Source organism: Carcharhinus amblyrhynchos, chromosome 17, assembly GCF_965287045.1.
Source record: "Carcharhinus amblyrhynchos chromosome 17, sCarAmb.v2.hapA, whole genome shotgun sequence".
Taxonomy (NCBI): domain Eukaryota; kingdom Metazoa; phylum Chordata; class Chondrichthyes; order Carcharhiniformes; family Carcharhinidae; genus Carcharhinus; species Carcharhinus amblyrhynchos.
The window spans coordinates 54,049,679-54,067,094 of record NC_137340.1 but is presented as its reverse complement, the minus strand read 5'-3'; the positions used below and the strand labels follow the sequence as shown (position 1 = coordinate 54,067,094).

Sequence of the window (17,416 nt, the reverse complement as noted above, 5' to 3'; positions counted from 1 at the left end):
AGCAAATTGGGGCTGTTTTCCCTTGAAAGACGGCGACTGAGGTGGGATCTAATAGAGGTATATAAGATTATGAAGGGTATAGATAGAGTAAACAGTGGTAAGCTATTTCCTATGTTTGAAATGCACAGTACGAGGGGCCACGGGCTTAGGGCGAGGGATAGAGATATAACACGGATATTAGAGGGAGGTTTTTCACGCAGAGGGTAGTGGGGGTATGGAATGCTCTGCCAAGTAAGGTGGTGGAGGCAGGCACGCTAGAGTTGTTTAAGAGTTACTTAGACAGGCACATGAGTGGGTTGGAGATGGGAGGATATAGGAGATTGTTTTAAATAAGGTTCATTAGCATTGGGACGTCCCTGGTAATGTATAAGGATGTGGTATGATAATAATGTTTTTCTCTTTTAATTCACAGGTTTTAAGTCGGTCCGCCTTGTTGTCCAACGAGGGGCATACACGCGATGGGTCGTACAAGGGCTGCTCTTGGATGTTCGAGAATAGCCTAGTGCTTCATGTCGTTAGTGTGTGCTTAAACTGGACCAGATACTGGGCAAGACGACAGCTCAGTGACTATCACTGATTGCTGTGCAGACACATGGATTTGGGTCAGTGTCTGTGGGAGTTTGCGCATTCTCCCCGTGCTTGCGTGGGTTTTCTCTGGGTGCTCCGGTTTCCTCCCACACCCCAAAGATGTGGTATTAGACTGATTGGAGGTAATAAATTGTCCCTAAATTAGTTTTCCCTCAATGTGGAATGCCATAAACAATAGATAAGGGTCATGGGTGGAGGGGGGGGCTGGTAATATTAAAATGGCGGCGCGGGCTCGTTGGGCCGAATGGCCTGTTTCCCAGGCTGTTTTTGTTCTTTGTTCTTTGTCTTAGGGGAATGGCCTCTAACCACCCTAACTATGGGATGGTAGGTTTGACCTTGACATCCCTAGCAGGGAATCCCTCTAAAAATCCCACTGGAAATAAATTAGTGGAAATTAGTAGAAAAGGAATGTTGGCCTTTATAGCGAGGGGGATAGAATATAAAAGTAGGGTGGTCTTGCAGCAACTGTACAGGGCACTGGTGAGGCCGCAGCTGGAGTACTGTGTGCAGTTTTGGTCGCCGCACTTGCGCAAGGATATTTTGGCTTTGGAGAGAGTGCAGAGGAGTTCACTAGGCTGATACCGGAGATGTGGGGGTTGGACTATGAAGAGAGGCTGAATAGACTGGGGTCTGTACTCGTTGGAGTTTAGAAGGATGAGGGGGGATCTTATAGAGACGTATAAGATAATGAAGGGGATGGATAGGGTAGAGGTAGAGAGATTCTTCCGCTTAGAAAGGACAGCAGGACTAGAGGGCACAACCTCAAGATAAGGGGGGTGCAGTTTAGATTAGAGTTGAGGACAAACTTCTTCACTCAAAGGGAGGTGAATCTCTGGAATTCTCTGCCCGTTGAAGTGGTGGAGACTACCTTGCTAAATATATTTAAGTCACGGATAGATAGTTTTTTGACAGACAAGGGAATTAAGTATATGGGGAGAAAGCGGGAAAGTGGAACTGATCCACTTCAGATCAGCCATGGTCATATTGAGTGGCGGGGCAGGCTCGATGGGCTAGAATGCCTACTCCTGCTCCCATTTCTTATGTTCTTATACAGTGTATTAGATTTTATTAATAGAGACATCAAGTACAAGACCAGGGGGTATATGTTCCAGCTGGAACATTATGTTCAGTTCTAGTCACCACACTTCAGGAACGATATGAAGGCATTGGAGACAGTGCAAAAAGGTTCAGAAAAATAGATCCGGGACAAGGCATTTTCAGTTATAGAGGTAAATTAAGTAAGTTAGAACTTTTTTCCTTGGAGACAAGAAGGCCAAGGGGTAATTTTGATAGAGTATTCAAAATCTGGAGCTGTCGGAAATGAGTGGATGTATTAGCAAGAGGCAACATGGTTTTGTGATAGAGAGGTTATGTCTCAACAAATTGATCGAGTTTTTTGAGGAAGTGATGAAGATGATTGATGAGGGTAAGGTGGTGGATGTTGTCTCCATGGACTTCAGTAAGGCCTTTGACAAGGTCCCACATGGCAGACTGGTGCAGAAGGTGAAGTCACTCAGGGGATCAGAGGTGAGCTCGAAAGGTGGATACAGAACTAACTCACTCATAGAAGACGAGGATAGCAGTGGAAGGGTGCATTTCTGAATGGAGGGCTGTGACAAGTGGCATTCCACAGGGATCAGTGCTGGGACCTTTGTTGTTTGTAATATATATATACACAAATGATTTGGAGGAAAATGTAACTGGTTTGCGAACAATTTTCGGATTTGCGGATAATGATGGATTTGCGGATAATGATGAGGACCATCAGAGGTTACAGCAGGATGTAGATCGGTTGGAGACTTGGGCAAAGAGATGGCAGATGAAGTTTAATCTGGACAAATGTGAAGAAACACATTTTGGAAGGTCTAATTTCTTAGATCTTCTATAAGGTAAGAAGGAGGCGAACTCCCTAGGGTCTTTTCAAAGACTTCTGGATGAGTATATGGGGTTTAATGGGATTGGGGGTTATAGATAGGTCTATAGATTGGTAGGTGTTGATGTGATCGGCGCAACTCGTGGGCCGAAGGGCCTGTTTGTGCTGTGGTGTTCTATGTTCTATGTTAAATATACAGAAAGTGGCAGAACGTCTACAAGATTATGAGAGGCATGGACAGAGTGGATAGTCAGAAGCTTTTTCCCAGGATTGAAGAGTCAAGTACCGGGAGCATAGCTTTAAAGGAGATGTATGAGGCAAATTTTTCACACACAGGGTGGTAGGTGCCTGAAACTTGCTGCCAGGGGAGGTAGTGGGAGCAGATACAATAATGAGTTTTAAGGGACGTCATGCCAAATACATGACTAGTGTGGGAACAGAGGGATATGGTCCCTGGAAAGACAGGGGGTTTTAGTTCAGTCGGGCAGCATGGTCAGTGTAAGTTTGGAGGGTTGAAAGGCCTGTTCCTGTGCTGTGCTTTCTTTGTCCTTTGAGTAGAAAGGAACTATTCCTAGTCTTGAAATAATCAAGGAGAGGGCGCAGATGTACAATAATTTGCAAAATAAGCAATGATGACATGAGGAAAAACACAGCAAGTAGTTAAGGCCAGAAATCGCTTGTTTGGGAGCACGGTGGAGGAAGGTTTCAAAGCATCCAGAAGAGAAATAGACTGTTATCTAGGTTAGAATTCCCTCGAACCACAGAAAATTACAGCTCAGAAACAGGCCCTTTGGCCTTTCTTGTCTGTGCCCAACCATTTTTTGCCTAGTCCCACTGACCTGCACTTGGACCATATCTGGCTGGGATTATCCAGTCCCGCTGCTGTGAATGGAGATCTGGCTGAGCACGAAATTCTCTGTTCTCGCTGGCAACGATTGTGGGGCATGTGAGATCAGAAAATTCAGGCCCTGAAAAGGAAGAATGTGCAGGGTTACAATGAGAAGACAGGAGTGTGACGCTAAATTGTTCCTTTGGAGAACTGGAGTAGACCCAATGGCCTTTGTTTGTGCTGTCACATTTCTCTGTGTGTAATAAATAACAGTTACAGTGTCAGTTTCTGGGACTTCAGATGGATACTTTCTTGGATTCATTGCCACTGGTCACTCGCGAGTCGACCTGATGATTTGGGGTCCTCCATTTTCTGTTTCATTCTCAGGGATCGCATGACTCAGGGATCCTGAGAGCTGTGACTCTGTTCCTGTTACCAGAAAATGCTACACATGATCAAAAAAGATATGTTTGTCTCTGACTTTGTTTCTGGATAAGCACTCAATCCATTAAAAAAATTCTCAACGACAGTTTAATGAACTTTAATGAACAGTTTAAAGCAGTGAAATCCTTTTAATTTCTAATAGGAAAACAATTATAAGAAAGATGTGGAAGCATTGGAAAGGGTGCAGAGGAGGTTTACCAGGATGTTGCCTGGTATGGTGGGAAGGTCTTATGAGGAAAGGCTGAGGGACTTGAGGTTGTTTTCATTAGAGAGAAGGTTACGAGGTGACCTAATTGAGGCATACAAGATGGTCAGAGGGTTAGATAGGGTGGACAGTGAGAGCCTTTTTCCTCGGATGGTGATGGCTAACACGAGGGGACACAGCTTTACATTAAGGGGTGGTAATTATAGGACGGATGTCAGAGGTAGGTTCTTTACTCAGAGGGTAGTAAGGGTGTGGAATGCCCTGCCTGCAGCAGTTGTGGACTCGCCAACTTTAAGGGTGTTCAAATGGTCAGTGGATAGGCATATGGATAACATTGGAATAGTTTAGGTTAGAGGGTCATTAGATTGGTTCCACTGGTCGGTGCAGCATCGAGGGCCGAAGGGCCTGTACTGCTCTGGAATATTCTATGTTCTAAGGAAGACACAGCTTTTCCCAGAAAACCATCTGAGAAAATTGACAGGGATTGACCAATGAAAATAAAGCTATGGGACATAGTCAGCTGTTACCAGGGAGAATGTGTGAGGGAAGGTTTGTTATTCCCTGCTGCAGCCTAGTGCGAAAAACAATCAAAGAACAAAGAACAAAAACAGCCCGGGAAACAGGCCCTTCGGCCCAACGAGCCCGCACCGCCATTTTAACATTACCAACCCCCCCTCCACCCATGACCCTTATCTATTGTTTATGGCATTCCACATTGAGGGAAACTAATTTAGGGACAATTTATTACCTCCAATCAGCCTAACAGCACATCTTTGGGGTGTGGGAGGAAACCGGAGCACCCGGAGAAAACCCACGCAAGCACGGGGAGAATGCGCAAACTCCCACAGACACCGACCCAAATCCATGTGTCTGTACAGCAAACAATGATGGTCACTGAGCTGTCGTCTTGCCCAGTTTCTGGTCCAGTTTAAGCACACACTAACGGCATGAAGCACGAGGCTATTCTCGAACATCCAAGAGCAGCCCCAGTACGACCCATCGCGTTTATGCCCCTCGTTGGACAACAAGGCGGACCGACTTAAAACCTGTGAATTAAAAGAGAAAACATTATTATCATACCACATCCTTAGACATTACGAGGGACGTCCCAATGCTAATGAACCTTATTTAAAACAATCTCCTATATCCTCCCATCTCCAACCCACTCATGTGCCTGTCTAAGTTACTCTTAAACAACTCCAGAGTGCCTGCCTCCACCACCTTACTTGGCAGAGCATTCCATACCCTCACTACCCTCTGCGTGAAAAACCTCCCTCCAAAATCCGTGTTATATCTCTCCCCCCTCACCCTAAGCCTGTGGGCCCTCGTACTGTGCGTCTCTAACATAGGAAATAGTTTACCTCTGTTTACTCTATCTATACCCTTCATAATCTTATATACCTCTATTAGATCCCCCCTCAGTTGCCGTCTTTCAAGGGAAAACAGCCCCAGTTTGCTCAATCCTTCCTCATAACCCAGTCCTTCTATACCAGGCAACATCCTGCTAAACCTCCTCTGCACTCTCTCCAGAGTCTCCACGTCCTTCCAGTAGTAAGGCAACCAGAACTGGGCGCAGTACTCCAAATGCGTTCTGTACAACTGCAACATTCGACTCCAGCTCTTATACTCTATACCCCTTCCTATAAAGGCTAACAATCCATTAGCTTTCTTCACAACCTTCTCCACTTTTACTGCCACCTTTAAAGACTTGTGCACTTGCACCCCCAGGTCCCGCTGCATTCCTATACTCTTTATAGGTTTACCCTTTATTATATAACTCCCCCCTACATTATTCCGGCCAAAATGCATCACCTCACATTTATCCAGATTAAACTCCATTTGCCATATATCTGCCCAATCAACCAGCCTATCAATATCCTGCTGTATTGCCAGACACTGCTCCTCACTGCCCACCAATCCAGCCATTTTAGTGTCATCTGCAAATTTGCTGATCACACCACTTACTCCCTCTTCCAAGTCATTTACATATACTACAAAGAGAAGAGGTCCCAGTACTGAGCCCTGCGGCACACCACTGGTGACAGACCTCCAGCTAGAAAAGGACCCTTCCACTACTATGCTCTGTCTCCTCTTAGCAAGCCAGTTCTCCACCCATCTAGATACCTGGCCTTGTATCCCATGAGCCTTAATCTTTTCAACCAACCTATCATGAGGGACTTTGTCAAACGCCTTACTGAAATCCATATAGACGACATCAACGGCTCATCCTTTGTCAACCGTTTTTGTCACCTCCTCAAAAAATTCTACCAGATTCGTAAGGCAAGACTTCCCCTTTACAAAGCCATGCTGCATATCCCTAATCAGATCGCACGCTGTAAGTGCTCATACAACCTATCCCTAAGAATCCTCTCCATCAACTTGCCTACCACTGATGTCAAACTCACCGGCCTATAGTTACCCAGGTTATCCCTCCTACCCTTTTTAAACAACGGTACCACGTTCACTATCCTCCAGTCCTCTGGGACCTCACCTGTGTCCAAAGAAAAGACAAAGATTTGCGTCAGAGGCCCAGCAATTTCATCTCTCGCCTCCCTAAGCAGCCTAGGATAAATGCCATCACGCCCCGGAGATTTATCAGTTTTAATGCTACCTAAAAGCCCTAACACTTCTTCCCTCGTAATGGATAGTTCCTTCAATTGGTCTACAGCTCCCTCGATGACCGTACCAGACATCAAGCCCCTCTCCTTCGTGAATACCGACGCAAAGTATTCATTCAGGACCTCCCCCATTCCCTCAGACTCTAAGCACAATTCCCCCCGTCTGTCCCTGAAAGGACCGATTTTTCCCCTAGCCACCCTTTTGTTCCTGACATAGGAGTAAAATGCCTTTGGATTTTCCTTAATCCTACCTACCAAAGCCATTTCATGCCCCCTTTTTGCCCTCCTCACTCCCCTTTTGAGATCCCTCCTACTCTCTCTGTATTCCTCCACCACTCTCTCCATTCCCAGTTGCTTAGACCTAACATACGCCTCTCGTTTCTTCCTGACCAAGTCCTCAACATCTCTAGTAATCCACGGCTCTCTAATCCTAACTTTCCCATCCTTCCTCTTAACCAGAACATGTCTTTCCTGCACCCATTTCAGTTTTCCCTTGAAAGACTCCCACATGCCTAACGTGGACTTGCCCTCCAACAGCCTATCCCAGTCTGTATCCCTAAGCTCCTGCCTAATCCGGCAAAACTCCTTCTGCATACTATTTCAATCAAAGCTCTTAGATAATAAAACTAGCTAGGGAAGTAAATACTGAAAGGGATTTAAAATTATTTGAATACATCAGGGATCGAGAGTCAACACAATTAAAAACAGGTTCAGAACTACTATTGCAACATAAAGATAATCAGCATATAGAATGGAATTTAAGAATGCAGTCAGGTCAGATTTTCTGGAATTGTTTACGACTCAATTAGGAGCTGTGTAAATGAGTGCTAAAGATGGATTAATCAGGAAGGGTTGATTCCTCATCATCCCCCATCTCAGCTATTTACCATTTATATAGATGATCTGGAGGAGGGAACCGAGTGTAGGGTGTCGAAATTTGCTGATGACACCAAGATTGGGGGAAAGGCAAATTGTGCGGAGGGTGTGGAGAGTCTGCAGAAGGATCTAGATAGGCTGGGTGAATGGGCCAGGAAATGGCAAATGGAATTTAATGTTGGCAAGTGTGAGGTGGTCCACTTTGGTAGGAAGAATGGTAGGAAGGACTATTACTTACGTGGCGAAAAACTGCAGCAGGCGACGGTGCAGAGGGACCTCGGGGTCCTTGTGCATGAGTCGCAAAAACCCAGCTTGCAGGTGCAGCAGGTGGTCAGGAAGGCGAATGGGATGCTGGCCTTCATAGCGAGGGGGATTGAATATAAAAGTAGGGAGGTCTTGCTGCAGCTGTATAGGGCATTGGTGAGGCCGCAGTTGGAGTACTGTGTGCAGTTTTGGGTGCCGCACCTGCGCAAGGATATTTTGGCCTTGGAGGGAGTGCAAAGGAGGTTTACTAGGCTGATACCGGAGTTGAGGGGATTGAGCTATGAGGAGAGGCTGAATAAACTAGGCTTGTACTCGTTAGAGTTTAGAAGAATGAGGGGAGATCTCATTGAGACGTATAAGATGATGAATGGGATGGATAGGATAGAGGTGGAGAGGCTCTTCCCGCTCAAAAAAGACAGTAGGACTAGGGGGCACAGCCTCAAGATAAAGGGGAGGCGGTTTAGAACAGAGTTGAGGAGGAACTTCTTCACTCAAAGGGTGGTGAATCTCTGGAATTCTCTGCCCGTTGAAGTGGTGGAGGCTGCCTCGCTAAATATTTTTAAGAAGCGGGTTGATGGGTTCTTGATAAGAGAGGGCATTAAGGGTTATGGGGAGAGGGCGGGAAAGTGGAACTGAGCCACGACAGATCAGCCATGATCTTATTGAATGGCGGGGCAGGCTCGAAGGGCTAGATGGCCTACTCCTGCTCCTATTTCTTATGTTCTTATAATATTTTACGATCCGGCTGTATCTAGCCTTCCCCCAATTTAGCACCCTCCCCTTAGGACAGCACTAATCCTTTTCCATTAGTATCCTAAAGTAGACAGAGTTGTGGTCACTGTTAGCCACATGTTCACCTACTGCAACCTCAACCACCTGACCCGGCTCATTGCCCAGAACTAAATCCAGTATCGCCCCCTCTCTAGTCGGGCTATCTACATACTGCTCCAAGGACCCTTCCAATACACATCTTACGAATTCCTCCCTGTCCGAACCCGTAGCTCTAGGCACCTTTCAATCCACCCCAAAAAACTTATACAAAATCACTGGGCAAGTGATGAAATTCCAGCAGGAGACTGGCATCAAATCCATCAGTTTCCCTTTTAAATTCGCAAAAGATTGCATAGAGACATTCTAACCACAAGATCGTAAAATATTATAGATGGGGGATGATGAGGAATCAACCCTTCCTGATTAATCCATCTTTAGCACTCATCTGCACAGCTTCTAATTGAGTCGTAAACAATTCCAGAAAATCTGACCTGACTGTATTCTTAAATTCCATTCTATATGCTGATTATCTTTATGTTGCAATAGTAGTTCTGAACCTGTTTTTAATTGTGTTGACTCTCGGTCCCTGATGCATTCAAATAATTTTAAATCCCTTTCAGTATTTACTTCCCTAGCTAGTTTTATTATCTAAGAGCTTTGATTGAAATAGTATGCAGAAGGATTTTCGCAGGGGTGGGGCTAGTCAGGTTTAACACGTTGTTCTTCTGCCTTTTCTCCAGGAATAGCACAGCACTAATACCGATTTGATTTATCATTGTCACGTGAAATGTATTGTTATACTGTGATAAAATGCTTGTGAACAATTTCATTAACTCTACACCATATTAATAATTGTTTAAGGACACGGTATAAACACAGGATCCGTATCCCACACACATGGCGCTGACGACTGCTCCAGAACTAGATTCACCCTGTTCCATGACACTGGCATCGCGACCCAAGAATATAGAACATTCTGAGCAAGGGTCGTCTAGACTTGAAATGTCTGCAGCGATGTGAACTGATGTACCCGGGTTACGTCCAACTGCGAATAAGTTTCCAAGATGAGGGATTACACTCGGGAAGTATTGGGGGACAGGTGGGTTCATGGCTCAAAATTGCTGTTTGGAGGAGGGCGGGGACGGCATGTCAAAATGTTCAAATTATTTGAGGATGAAATAACAACACAGGCTTTCCCACTTTCTGTTTCGTTTTCAGCCGCAGAGAGGCGGCCTCGCTGACATGTCAAACTGCCAGGATGATTATTCTTAAAGCAAACGCTGCGGTAGGGACCAGCAACACCATCCAGCTGTTAGCCCGCTGCTGAGGGCGACCAGAGAAGCTCCCCTCCCAAACGTGTGTCCTTGTGGCTGGGGTGTGAAGTGGATATAACCAGCACTGCCACATTGCAGGGAAGGGTGCAAAGAAGATGTACTGCCGATGTGCTGTTTTATGTATTATAAAGATACGGGAAAAGCAGGTATTCTCCTCATCAGGGCTAAGAAAATTAATAGACATTTAATAGAGATGTTCAAATCATTATGGGGTTGGGTAGAGTCGATCCATTTTACCCACAGACAGGTGAAAGCTGTCTCTGCCCGTTGAAGTGGTGGAGGCTACCTCGCTAAATATATTTAAGTCACGGGTAGATAGGTTTTTGATAGACAGGGGAATTAAGGGTTATGGGGAGAAAGCGGGAAAGTGGAACTGATCCACTATATGGATATGGTATGATAATAATGTTTTTCTCTTTTAATTCGCAGGTTTTAAGTTGGTCCGCCTTGTTGCCCAACGAGGGGCGTACACACGATGGGTCGTGCTTGCGCTGCTCTTGAATGTTCAAGGGTAGCCTAGTGCTTCATGTCGTTAGTGTGTGCTTAAACTGGACCAGATGCTGGGCAACACGACAGCTCAGTGACTATCACTGTTTGCTGTGCAGACACATGGATTTGGGCCGGTGTCTGTGGGAGTTTGCACATTCTCCCCGTGCTTGCGTGGGTTTTCTCCGGGTGCTCCGGTTTCCTCCCACACCCCAAAGATGTGCTATTAGACTGATTGGAGGTAATAAATTGTCCCTAAATTAGTTTTCCCTCAATGTGGAATGCCATAAACAATAGATGAGGGTCATGGGTGTGACGGGGGGGGGGGGGGGGGACTGGTAATGTTAAAATGGTGGCGTGGGCTCGTTGGGCCGAAGGGCCTGTTTCCCAGGCTGTTTTTGTCCTTTGTTGTTCTTCTTTGTTCACTTCAGATCAGCCATGATCTTGTTGAATGGCGGGGCAGGCTCGAAGGGCTAGATGGCCTACTCCTGCTCCTATTTCTTACGAATTTGAATTAAAGCCAGTTAGTTACTTAACATCAGTTAAAATTCATTTTAAAGGGAAGTGTCGGTGTGTTAGAAGAGTGGAACCCAGATTACTCCAAATCGCATAAGCACTATATTTAGCCTTTATGCAAACTACTGTAAGCTTTCAAATTGGAACATGATCACTAATATAACAGATAACATGTGGAAATGAAGAAGGGTTGGGTTTGATACTATTTGCCATCATTTGATACTATTTGCATCATTGTCTTGGTGTGTGAGCTACTTCATCGATCCCACTCTGTTCTATCCAAATAGCAAACCATGTTCACCGCCGCAAAATGGCAGCGAATTCAGTCTGGCTTTCGTGGACCCGAAGATTTCTACCCACTGAAACATGTCAGCCACAGGGAATGGGGCAGGGGCTTCACTCCCCCAGATTCCGCTGTCTTTGGTATAAACATCGATGCCCCTAAAGAGTGCGAGCGGACTAAATTCTCCATCACCAATCTCATCCATGTCACCGATTGCAAAGGAGCGCAAGGTATTCTCACTGACAAATGCTTGAAAGAAGCCAGGAAGAAACAGATTGGGGAGGATCTCAAGCTCCAGTTTTCCTGGTGGAGTGTCCAAGTAAACCAGGAGGAGCTGAAGGTAAGGAGAGAAGCAGTGGCAGAACAGCTCAGACAAACCATGGAAGAAAAAGGAGTGTCAGCCCAAGATATGGGCAGATTGCGGGACTCCCTGCTGGAGCAGTTCCTCAGCTCTCCCGCTTTCCTGGAAACATCCTGTTATGGGAATTTCAAATTCACCTACAAACTCAATGATCTAATCGGTGAATATAAAAAATCAGTTTGTAAGGGGGAAGATCCTGAGCTCAGAGTGTTGGGAACTTTCAAATATGATATCGAAATCATGCACACTGTGGTTGTCCACCCTCCCGGTGTCACCATATTCCAGAGCTGCCCTCCCCTGCCTTCTGAAGTCATATCCCAGGAAGGTACCGAATGGGAATGGAGACCAGAATCAACAGGTTCTGAAATGCGAGTGCTCACACAGGATGGTGATGGCAGCTGGAGAGTCAGTGACTGTTCCCCAGACTGTCGGCGGTGGGACTTTGTGAGTTTTGCTTTCTATCTGCCGGATGAAAAACCCGAGTTCCCGGTACCTCTGGAGTACGAACACCTCACTGTCTGCGAAATGGACCGGAGTCAGCGATTTCGACCGCTTTGCACCTACAAGTGCCTGAGTGAAGCGGGGAAATTGAATCAGCCTTTGCTTGGTCCGGATAGCGCCCTGTAACCAGGCAGTTTCTGCCTGTGGGGGTTTAGTTAAATATTCTCACATTTTCTACAAATGTGACCAAATGTAATGTTAAAAGGAAAATATTGAATGGGGAATGAGGAATAGTAATCCTGTTAAATTCTGCGTTGAGCTGATAGATTATGGATTAATTGAATGTTTATTTTCGCTTTAATGAGCTAAAATACAATTACATCAAAACTTTAAACTGGTCTAGTGATGTTACTTATCTCATGTTGTATGTAAAAGTTAGATTTTTTTCAAAAATATTACATTAATCGGACAGTGTAAGGAATATGAGCAACACGGTGGCACAGTGCCTCACGCTGCCTCACAGCACCAGGGTCCCGGGTTCAATTCCCAGTTCGGGTCACTGTCTGTGTAGAGCTTGCACATTCTCCCCGTGTCTGCGTGGGTTTCCTCTGGGTGCTCCGGTTTCCTCCCACAGTCCAAAGATGTGCAGGTTAGGTGGATCGGCCATGATAAATTGACCTTAGTGTAAGGAGGATGAGCAGGGTACTTGTTTGGGGTTGTGGGAATAGGGCTTGGGTGGGATAGTGGTAGGTAGACACTCGATGGGCCGAATGGGCAAAATCTATCTGACCTTGGATACAGCGCGCGAGATCTATAGATCCCTCAAACCCACTGAAAATGTGAGCGGTGAGGAACTCTGAATCCACCCCTCAGTGTGAAAGGGAGTCACTGCCCAGAGGGCACGGTGTAGGTGGCAAGGGGGGGTGACACCTATGGAGGTGGCTGGACCTGTGCAGCAGTCGGTGAGGGCAGGAAGGGGGGCCAGTGATGGGGGGAATGGGGGTGGGGGTGCGAAGTGGCCGGGGAATGGTGGGGGACGGGGTGGGGGGTGATGTGGAGGTTTATCTGTGCCAGCCTGGAATCGACCCCGCCCTGGTTTAGAATGGGATTTACGCTAGTGGCCTCCGTATTGCTGAGTGCGACAGATTCTTCACTGAGCTGAAAAAAAGCGTGAATTATTCCAGTTTTCACACAAATCCAACACTTCGAATGTTGGGGAGAATTCCTGCCTTTGGTTTGATCTTTGGGGATTGATTGTAAGTCTTGCGATAATTTCAAATGTTGGTTTTTAAAATCATATTGGAGAATGCATTTATTTATCGTTACTATTAATGCTCAGTGATATTTCTGCTTTGTTAACCATTCTGCGTCCTTCAGCGCTGACTCATACTGATCAGCACTGCAGACACTGGGTAGTAGGTGTGTGTACCGGCAATAAATTATCTATTAAAATTACTCAGACATGGAGAAATATATTTCCATTTATATATTTAGTTTCGTTTAAATTACTGAAATATAATCGAATAAAACATGTTTAGCCTGCTCTATTCTGTTGCATATTTTTGTATTACTTTGAAGGGTAAAGTTTATTTATTAGTCACAAGTAAGGCTTACATTAACACTGCAATGAAGTTACTGTGAAATTCCCCTAGTCGCCATACTGTGGCACCTGTGTGGGTCACTGCACCCTAACCAGGACGTCTTTCAGACTGTGGACGGGAACCGGAGCAGCCGGAGAAAACCCACGCAGACATGGGGAGAATGTGCAGACTCCACACAGACAGTGACCCAAGGCCGGGAATCAAACCCAGGTCCCTGGAGCTGTGAAGCAGCAGTGCTAACCACTGTGCCACCCCATAAATATTCAATTTCTTACAAAATTAAATTCTATATATATCCTATTGTGTCTCCTCCCTGGCCTCGAGGCACCAGCAAATCAATCAAAACTAAGGAAGAAGGAAATAAACAAATGCTGTGGATTCTGGAGTCTGATATAAAAACATATCTGGCTGCATCTGTGTGAGAGAGAAACAGAGTTTATTGATTTCACTATGACTCTTCAGAATCTGGGTCTGGTGTGAGTTTACTAGCTCATTCTGCCTGCTGATCATTGTGGTGAGCTGGGAGAATAGTGTGCAAAGCTAACAATCCAATTCTGGACCAGCCTGAAATGGTTTGCAATCTTCAGAGCCCCTTTTTAATGGTGCAAACAGCTGGACACCAAGCTTATTAATATGCAATTGACTGGATTTCAATATCATTGGCGTGTTCTGCGCGCCGGCTCCCCCCCCTCTGGGATGCATCTCACTCTCCAACGTGTGGTCACACCGGCAGCAATTGGTACTGCTCTTTAAAAGAGTGGATCAGGTGCAGCAGTCGCAGAGAGCTAGGAGGTGGATATCACCGAGTACCAACCTCTGTGGCACAGTTCTCCGCCGCTGCCATGGTGCGGGATGGGCTGGGAGGGTTACATGGGTACAGGGGTTTGGAGAGGCTGGTGCCGGTTTTGATTGCCCTCAGGTCGGGGTTGGCTGCTGAATGACCCCCAATGGATTTCACACAAGGTGTTGCACTGGCTACCCTGCTGTCTGTGGCAGGCCCCACTACAAAAACCAAGAGCCAGGCCTGGCTGCTGCTGTCTCAATCAAGGGAGTTTGGCAGGTGTTAAACACGGTTCCTCACACTGCATGGACTCAGCACTGCTCCCACTGCAGGAAGGTGCTTCTCCACTGTGAGCCGTTCCTGGGAGCCAATGCAGCAGGCATCCAGGCAGGTGCATGTAGATCCATGCTTCAGGAATCCCAATGAGGATCTCCTCGCAGCCACTCATGCTCCTTGTGCCTGCCGTGGCAAGGATGTGGTAAACCTACTGAGGTGGCGGATGGCACCTGGGATAATGTCAGGTTTCCAGCATCCAGACTCATGGTTTGCAGAGTGGGAGTGAGGGGCCTGGGCTTACGGACTGTCCCTCCCTCACTCTCTCCTTCCCCATCACCACCCTCCCCCGCCTTCCCCAGAGCAATGAGGGATTTAGCATTCGAGCCAGCAGAGCTCGTAGTTACATTCATGGCTGCTGTGGCAGATATGGGAGACAGCTACATGTGGCAAGACCAGCTCAGGATAGAGGCTGCAGCTGGAGGACAAGGAGCTGCCAGTCAACCATTGACTCGAGGTGGGGTGGGGGCTGAGAGGACAGCAGAGACTCAAGCTCGATAGGACCCACATGGGCTGTGGGACACCTTGTGCCACTGCAGCCTCTGGCTCAGAAGGGAGACAGTGCTGTACCTGTGGCAGGTCCCCATGGACCTGGCACCTTGTGGGCAGGACATTCGCTTCTGCTTGCTGTGAAGATCATGGTGTCCCTCAACATCACTGTTCTCCGGAGCAGTGTACCTGGTGGCTGTGGTGAGTGGTTGATTTTCTGTGGAAGTTCTTTGCTGTATTTCCGGTTCGTGGTGTTTTTGATTGCTTTTTATTTCTGTAGCGGAAGTTTGGCGAGAGGGTAGTTGTGAAGGGAGAGCGGGGGTATAAAAAAAAGGCAATAGTACACAGCGGGCAGCGTTGGGAGTGGGCAGCGGAGTGAGGTGGGAACAGAGTGAGAGCTGTAAGGGCTTTGGCTCGCTAAGCTTAGGCAAGGTGAGTTACTGGTTCCATCTTTCCTGTGTTCCATTTCTGTATACATAATTCCAAGGGTGGTCCGGTAAATGGCAGGGTCTATGGGGAGACGCTTCAGCCGTGTCAGGTGCCATATGTGGGAGTTCCTGGAGACAGGACGTCTCCCGAAGGCCCACATCTGCATTAAGTGCTTAGAGCTGCAGCGTCTGAGGGCCTGGGTCAGGCAGTTAGAGCTGCGTTTAGAAGATGCATTTCTGGTCAGGGAGAATGAGGCAATAATGGCTGTGAACCATGGTCAAGTGGAGATCCCAGGGCCTCAGGGACGGGACGGGTGGGTAACCGTTAGGAAGGGAAAGAAGAAGAAGAATAGTCCTGGTCCAGAGACTACCCCAGTGGTCCCCCAAAAGGCATCAACAGGAGTACAAAAGGTAAGACAGGAGGACCAGAATGCCTCAGAGAGAAGGAAGGGGGCTGGCAATGAGATAGTGGTGGGGGGTGGGAGGGTTAAAGGAACAGATAGGCAGTTCTGTGGACAAAAGCGTGACTCCAGGATGGTAGTCCACCTCCCTGGAGCAGGGGTACAGGACGTATCAGAGAGGATAGAGGGAATTTTGAAGGGTGAAGGGACCCAGACTGAAGTAATTATACACATAGGAGAGAAGGACGTAGGAAGGCAGAGTAGGGGGAATGTACGTAGGCAATTCAGGGAGTTGGGGGCCAAGCTGAAGAGCAGGGTCTCCAGGGTGGCATTCTCTGGGCTGCTGCCTCGTAACAGCAGGGCTAGGAATAATGAGATCATGCAGCTGAATGTGTGGCTGAGGGATTGGTGCAAGGTAGAGGGCTTTACTTTTGTCGAACACTGGGAAGTATTTGTGAGAGAAGGGCACCTGTACAGGAGGGATGGGGAACATTTGAATGGGAGGGGGACAAATATCTTAGCTGGGAGGTTAGCTGGAGTGTTTCGGTTTAAACTAATATGGAGGGGGGGTGGGGATGAGACTGACAGCTCATTAGGCACTGGGATCGGGAGCGAGTTGGGTGACAGGGGAGGTTTGGTTGAAAGGAAAATTATCCGGGGGAAGGAGGATCCGAGTGGGCCTGGAGGGTTGGATTGAGTCTGTTTTAATGCGAGGAGTGTAACGGGTAAAACGGATGAGCTTAGGGCTTTGATGTCCGTGAGGAATTTAGATGTGGTGACAGTGACGGAGACGTGGTTAAAGGAAGGGCAGGACTGGCAGCTGAATATTCCTGGGTGTAAGTGTTTTAGGTGTGACAGAGGAGGGTTGAAGAGAGGTGGTGGGGTGGCGTTGTTAGTTAAGGAGCACATCACAGCAGTGCAGAGGGAGGATAATATGGAGGAGTTAGGGATTGAGTCGCTGTGGGTGGAGTTGAGGAATAGGAAGGGAGCGATTACTATGCTAGGGGTGTACTACAGGCCACCCAACAGCCCAAGGGCAGTGGAAGAAGGCATTTGTAAAAACATTTTAGATAGGTGCAGAAAGAATAGGGTGGTTGTAGTGGGTGACTTTAATCGTCCTGGAGTGGATTGGAAGGTGCCTAGAGCTGGAGGTACGGATGGGGAGGAGTTTGTAAAATGTGTGCTGGAAGGGTCCTTGGAGCAGTACGTAACTAGCCCGACTAGGGAGGGGGCTATACTGGATTTAGTGTTGGGTAATGAGCCGGGGCAGGTGGTTGAGGTTGCAGTAGGCGAACATGTGGCTAACAGTGACCACAAGTCTGTCTACTTTAGCATAAAAATGGAAAAAGATGAGTGCTGTCCGAAGGGGAGGGTGCTGAACTGGGGGAAGGCGAGCTATAGCCGGATTAGGAAGGAGCTGATGGACACTGATTGGGAGAGGTTGTTGGCGGGTAAGTCCACGGTCGGCAAGTGGGAGGCTTTCAAGGGAAAACT

General features: G+C 47.1%; 1 protein-coding gene across 1 annotated transcript; it reads left to right on the top strand.

The window, feature by feature from the left end:
- Positions 1-9,764: 9,764 nt before the first annotated feature.
- LOC145354252 (uncharacterized) lies at positions 9,765-12,807 on the top strand. Its single transcript, XM_080205339.1, has 2 exons — positions 9,765-9,948; positions 11,092-12,807. The coding sequence occupies exons 1-2, from the start codon at positions 9,898-9,900 to the stop codon at positions 12,073-12,075; spliced, it is 1,035 nt and encodes a 344-aa protein (XP_080061465.1). The 5' UTR covers positions 9,765-9,897; the 3' UTR covers positions 12,076-12,807.
- The last annotated feature ends 4,609 nt before the right edge of the window (positions 12,808-17,416 follow it).